This window comes from Notolepis coatsorum (assembly GCF_963971535.1).
Source record: "Notolepis coatsorum genome assembly, chromosome: 3".
In the NCBI taxonomy this organism is placed as follows: Eukaryota; Metazoa; Chordata; class Actinopteri; order Aulopiformes; family Paralepididae; genus Notolepis; species Notolepis coatsorum.
This window is the reverse complement of record NC_140167.1, coordinates 82,087,117-82,093,752: the sequence shown is the minus strand read 5'-3', so window position 1 is coordinate 82,093,752 and position 6,636 is coordinate 82,087,117. Positions and strand designations below refer to the sequence as shown.

The following is a 6,636-nucleotide window of genomic DNA, read 5'->3' as shown; positions in this document are numbered from 1 at the left end:
GGGCTGCATTTTTTGCAGATCATGCAATACACTGTTCGAAAGTTGAATTTGCCGCCTTTCGATCGCCACCACACTCACCCAATTGTGTGCTTCGGTTCTCGAGTTACAAGACGATATATCCGGCAGGTGTCATTTGACAGGCGCTCCGTCAAATGACCACATCCGACTATAAACGGTCCTGAACTGACCAATCACTGCTGATGGCAAAAAAATTATTGATCACTGTTGTAGCCAAGGAGCATCCGCTCCAAACGCGACCCCAGACGGGCGGGTGAGAGTGGGGGAAGGTGGGTAAAGTTGACAAAGAAGACCTTTGTCCTGACTCAAGCGTCAGAATGTTTTGGATACACACATTACAAAAACCTTTCTACAAAACAAATGTTCTGTGTGTGTGTGTGTGTGTGTGTGTGTGTGTGTGTGTGTGTGTGTGTGTGTGTGTGTGTGTGTGTGTGTGTGTGCGCGCGAGCGCCCATCCCATCTCTGGTCTTTGGAAAGTTTGATAGTGGAGTTTGATAGTATTTACTGTGGAGGATGGCCAGATAATGTTGATATTTAAACTTTAAAAATAATAATACATTTACATTTACCGGTAGTCATTTAGCTTACGCTTTTATCCAAAGCGACTTGGTATGATTAATCTATCTTGACTATTTTCCTTTATCATCTAGTTGGTTATAAGATCTCACAAGTTTCAAGTTTGCTTTAAAAAAAAAAGTAAAACGGTGAGTGTTTGTTTAAAGTGAGTGTGTGCATGTGGAAGTGTGTAGTGTGTAGGATGGGTTAGTGTCGCATAGGGTCATTGAGCATCCTGATGGCCTGGGGATAGAAGCGAGGTCACACAAAGCCAATGGCTGCTCTAACCAGGTGTTAAGTGGGGGGGGGGGGGTTACATTGCTTTCTGGGTAAAGTAGTTATTATGCATAGCAAGAGAAATGGCTCTGTAACTGTAACTTGGAGGGGGTTGGGTTAGGACATTTGCTGTACATTGGAGGGGGTTTGGTTAGGACATTTACTGTACATTGGAGGGGGTTGTGTTAGGACATTTACAGGGGCCAGTTTCGAATTCTCCCGTAGGTGCTTTTTGAGAGTGGTTTTGAAAGTGGGTAGTGATTCACATTCCTTTACAGCTGTGGGTAGGGCGGTCCACATTGATGTGGCATAATTGCGAAATGTGTTTAGTCCCTTGTTTGTGCCTAATCTGGGTTTAACATGATTTGTAGAGCTCCCTCTGGTGTTGTGGTCGTGGTATTCACTGACCTTTGGGACGTATTTTGACATGTACATGGGTACCTTGGTGGTGTAGTGTATCTTGTAGACCAGGCCCATTGCAAGTTGCTGTACTGTCGTCTACTCTAAGCCATCCTAGGTTGTCAAAGTGGGCAGGGGTGAGGTGGGTTCTAGGAGTCAGGTCAAGCAGTAGTCTAACCAGTTTGTTTTGTGATGTTTGTAATTTAGTTTTTAGCGCCTTTGAGGTGGTTTGGTACCATGAGGTGCAAGCATAGTCGTAGAACCCTTGAATGAGTGCTCCTGCCAGAGTCTTCAGGGTATTCTTGTTTACCAGAGAGGAGATCCGGTACAAGAATCTAGTTCGTTGGTTGACTTTTTTTATTACATTGGATGCCACTTTGTCACAGGAAAGATTTGCCTCTAGGATGTAACCCAGGTATGTAATTTCATCTTTCCTTGTGACAATATTGTCACCCACTGTAACAGAGAAGCCGTCGGTCTTGCTGAGTTTGTTATTTGAGCCGAAGAGAATGTCTCTCTCTCTCGCTCTCTCTCTCCCTCAGTATTAGTGAACATGACAGTTGTTAACCCCTGAATGTGCCCCAGGGTCTGTGTCTCTCACCAGAACACAGGGCTGTCCTGGTCGTCCTTGACGGTGTAGTACCCGTCGTTCTCCTTGACGCTCTTGGTGAGTCCAAAGTCTCCGATCTTCACCGTACTCTCGTTCTCCACCAGGACGTTCCGGGCGGCCAGATCCCGGTGGATGTAATTCCGGCTCCCCAGGTACTCCATGCCCTGGGTTAGGAAGAGGTGAGCATAGACGTTAGCCAGGCTGGGGACAGAGGTGTGGTGCCTTTTAAAGGGCTGCGTCAACATTATGGGAAACGCTCTCATCGCCTTCTCCAGAGTCGGACAAGAAGACGGATAACAATTTCTTTACTGCGTTTAGTAGAAAGATATCCCAGCTTAGCACACTAATGGAATCAGCTACGGTATCTATCTAAGATATGGTATCTATCTTCTTGTCTGACTCGGGAGAAGAGGATAAGCACATTTCCCATAATGTTGCCGTGTTCCTTTAAGCTGTCGTATAGAAATTAGGTGACACATCAGTGTCCTCGGATGACATCGCTGGAGGACATATTCAGACTCATTAACTGGATTATTTTTTGGTGAAATGCCCCTTTACATGCATGTAGTTACCGGGCAGTTACATAGTCCTGGCTCCGTTTCTATAATCTAGATTTAAAGGTGCTATAGATAACATTCAGCCACTAGATGACGCACTAGAGCACCAGCATGTCATTTATCCAATCAGGTTCATTTTGGACGCGCCAAAAATTTTTAAATTAAGAATTCATTGATCAATATTCTTTTAGGGGGGAAAGCAATACTTTTATTCCACACCTTTCTAAAAGTTTTGTGGATGTGTGTATATATATATATATATATATATATATATATATATATATATATATATATATATACAGGGCCGCCTCAGGGGGTGTGCGAGCAGTGCGGTCGCACAGGGCCTCGATGGAAGGGGGGCCTTGCACAAAAAAAATTAAAAAAAATTAAATAAAAATATTTTTTATTTATTATCTTTTTTATTATTTTCTTTTATTTTCTTTATTTTTTTTTGCGAGGCCCCCCTTCCCGCGAGGCCCTTTTTCATCACAGACCTAAAATCTAGTTTTGCTTATATATTTCACATTAGACACGTTTGTAGAATGTGTCTGACTTGTTCCTGGCTCTGCGGCTCTGCAGCAGACACTCACTATTGGAGCTCTGGGGCTCTGCAGCAGACATACTATTGGTTTCAACTAAGGGAGGGGTTACGTTACATGTGTACAGACGGCCGGCGTGCGTCAGCTGCGTTTGACTATTTCGCGCGTGCAGCATGGAGGTTATGCTTAGTTATGCCAGCCAAGACGAAGAGGACGGTCATTCGGCAGATGGACTGAAGATGAAAGTTGTTGCATGTTAGACAGTTCAGTCAGGCTAGCCATGTCGGCTTAGCTAAAGGCAGGGACAGCTAGTTAGCTTTAGCTACGTTGTTACAAAGGGTCAGATTAAACCGAATATATATATTTATTGCCTGAGATCCCATGCATAATATTTGTATATAGTTTGATATCCCTTGTATATTCTTTGTACATATACACGGAATGTCCCTTTAACCTAGTAGTTACTATAGCCCATAATATTTCATTCTCCTATTGGATGGCGTGCCACTAGGCGCCAGTGACTTACCCCCTAGAGCCGACTTGAAAGCTACCGACGAGACATGCCCTTACTAGCCTCAGCTCCGCGCAGGAATACGGCTACCGAAAGCAGAGCGGCACTATTTGTCCACCGTACATATAAATATGGCGCAAGAAATGTAGAACTCCTCTTAGTCCCTTGTCCCGTTCAGTCTCGTTCAGTTCCAGTTATCCAAGCGACGTCTCACCCACCATGCAACGTGCGGTAGAGTAGGCTCGTATTGCCTCAAATAGAGTCGTGTTTATCCTACTACGTTTGTTTAACGTATCGTTCGCTACTTACTAGTAAAAGCCTTCATTACGAGTCAAAGACCACGTGAAGTGAGTAATTGTGCGTCTACATAGAGCACTTATTGCCGCGTGCTAATAGGATAGTAACGTCAAGTTCAAACGTGGACCACCGCGCACCACGGAGGATACCTACACCGGTGATTGCAGAGCCACTTTCCGGCAGGATTACTATTATTATTCTTCACCAAGCTGCTGGAGCAGAGAACGTCTACACCCACTGCTGTGGGATCTACATATGCCCGTGAGAACATCACTCGAGCCCGTCTCTGTCGGAGCAGAGACTCCACGGCTTCACCTGAGCGACGCGCACCCTGGGATCACAGCTGCTGCTTTCCCCGCTGACACAGGGGTGATATCGCCTCCGTGGACTCATTGGCTTTGTATAGAGCATTGCCTCCCCCTGCTGGCTTACAACCGGTAGTACCCCCCTTTCAGTATCTCCAGTATCTCTCCTGAGTACCATAGATAATTACTAATATTCATTATTGATTTGCCTATGCACATTCTATTTGCCTTATAAGCGCAATTAAAGTATTGTTATAATATCCTTTGCTGTAATAAATATTCTAAACGAGTATTTGTGTGGAAACCGTGTTATTGTGGAGAAGTTCTCATCATATACCTGTGTACGGTATTGGCCAGTAATGTACATAATACGGTAGTGGTTTAATGATACCAATACTTGATTAATACAGTCAGGGAATTGTACCCCTCAGTTATAATATCGAGTGCTAACGTGTGGTTCAGTCGGGATAGCCATGATGATGTCGGCTAGTAGCTAGCTTAGCTAAAGGCTAACTAGCGTTAGCTAACCTAGAGAGAGCGCGTGCAGCATTGTTATGCCAACATGAAGAGGACGGTCATTCGGCAGATGAACTTCGTCAACTCCACGCGGTTGTCTCCATCCTCTTGGACGTTTGGTGAGTTTTTAATGCACTCTATTCTATTCCCGCCGTGGATATATCTCTCTCTCTCTCGGGAGCCAAACGGGCCGGCTAGCTGTTGTAGCTAATGTTATATTCAGCCAAGCGGGCCGGGTAGCTAACGTTATATTGAGCCAAACGGGCCGGCTAGCTGTTGTAGCTAATGTTATATTGAGCCAAAGCGGGCCGGCTAGCTAACGTAGCTAACGTTATATTGAGCCAAACGGGCCGGCTAGCTGTTGTAGTAGCTAACGGTGTGTGGCCTGGTGTCAGTACCTGGCTACTCTATTTGCAGTTAGCCTATTTAGCTGATGTCGGCCATTGGCTCCTTGCTACTTTGTTTTCTCTGGTATAGACCCTCTGCTCTTTGGATTTAAGTGTTGATCTTTGTCCTTTTGGATCTATGTATATTCATGTTGCCTTTGTGAAGTTATCTTTTCCTTCTGTTTTGTTCTTCCATTAAAAGTTGAATATCCTTTAGGGGCTCATCTTTGCTTATCTCTCTCATACATGCTCTCTCTCTAACACACACACACACAGACATGCTCTCTCTCTAACACACAAACACACATGCTCTCTCTCTCTCTAACACACACAGACATGCTCTATATCTCTCTCTAACACACAAAATGACATGCTCTCTCTCTCTCTATATTTCTCTCTCTTTCTAACACACATATACATGCTCTCTCTCTAACACACACACACAAACAGACATGCTCTCTCTCTATCTCTCTCTTTCTAACACACAGACATGCTCTATCTATCTCTCTCTTCAATTCAAATGGGCTTTATTTCACATTCTTGTATTTCTCCCAGTAGGTATGGGAGTTTTGAGTTATTGTCCATGTTTTCAAAGTCTCTTTGGGTGTTTGCAATTTGTGGGAAGTATATGTCTTGGTATAGTGGGCAGGTTGTTAAGAAGTGGAGCTCGGTTTCCACCACATCTTGTGTGCAGTGGGTCTGTCTTCGCTTGGGAGCCAGGTCTGCCTATGGCGGCCTTTCTCGATGGCTAGGCTGTGCTCGCTGAGTCTGTACCTAGTCAAGGATCTTCTTAGTATTGGGTCAGTCACAGTGCTCAGGTATTCTGCCACTGTGTACTCTCTGTTTAGGGCCAAATAGCATTTCAATTTGCTCTGGTTTTGGGTTGTTTCTTTCCAATGTGTCTCTCTCTCTCTCTGGCCTTGCTCTGGTGGAGGGTCAGGGGCATTGCCGGGTCTGTGCAGCGATAACACTGTATATTGACTGTAGAACGGGAGCTCTCTCTCGCTCTCTCGCTCTCTCTCTTGCTATATGTTGACTGTATCATGCTCAGCCTCGGGCAGCACTATTATTTAAGAATATGTTGACTGTATGATTTTTTGTATACCTTTTAGGGGGGGGGTGCTCGCGTTTAAATCTCGCACAGGGCCTCGCATTTCTCCCAGGCGGCCCTGTATATATATATATAATTTATTACTCTACATAAACATTTTATCTATAGCACATTTAAATGATTACCGGTATATTATATCATACTATATTACATTATATATTGTGTGTAATATACCTCATATAATAATAATAATAATTGTGTGTAATATACCTTGCAGATCTGCACAGCGTAGCTGAGCAGAGTAGTGACGCTGGTCTTGGATCTGTTCCTGGGAAGATATTCTTTCAGACTACCAGCAGGAAGAAACTCCATGATCAACTTGGTGGCTCGACCACCTGAAGACACAGACAGACACAGACAGACACAGACAGACAGACAGACAGACAGACACACACACACAAAGGAGATGGGATAATGAACAGATGTGTTCATGATATGAGATGTTTACATTTACAATGATTTGCATATTATATCGACTGTGAATGGGCCTGACAACGAAAATGTTACACAATACAAATATGTTGTCATCAGGCTTGAGGAGAAATGTACATTTAAA

At 44.1% G+C, this 6,636-nt stretch overlaps 1 protein-coding gene across 1 annotated transcript in view; it reads right to left on the bottom strand.

Moving 5' to 3' along the window:
• Positions 1-6,636, bottom strand: part of jak1 (Janus kinase 1) — a 127,178-nt gene that overhangs the window by 7,583 nt on the left and 112,959 nt on the right. The window contains exons 16-17 of the mRNA XM_084311266.1: positions 6,291-6,415; positions 1,850-2,022 (exon numbers count right to left, since the gene is read on the bottom strand). Coding sequence (XP_084167392.1) covers positions 1,850-2,022; positions 6,291-6,415 — 298 coding nt within the window. The remainder of the gene's footprint in view (positions 1-1,849; positions 2,023-6,290; positions 6,416-6,636) is intronic.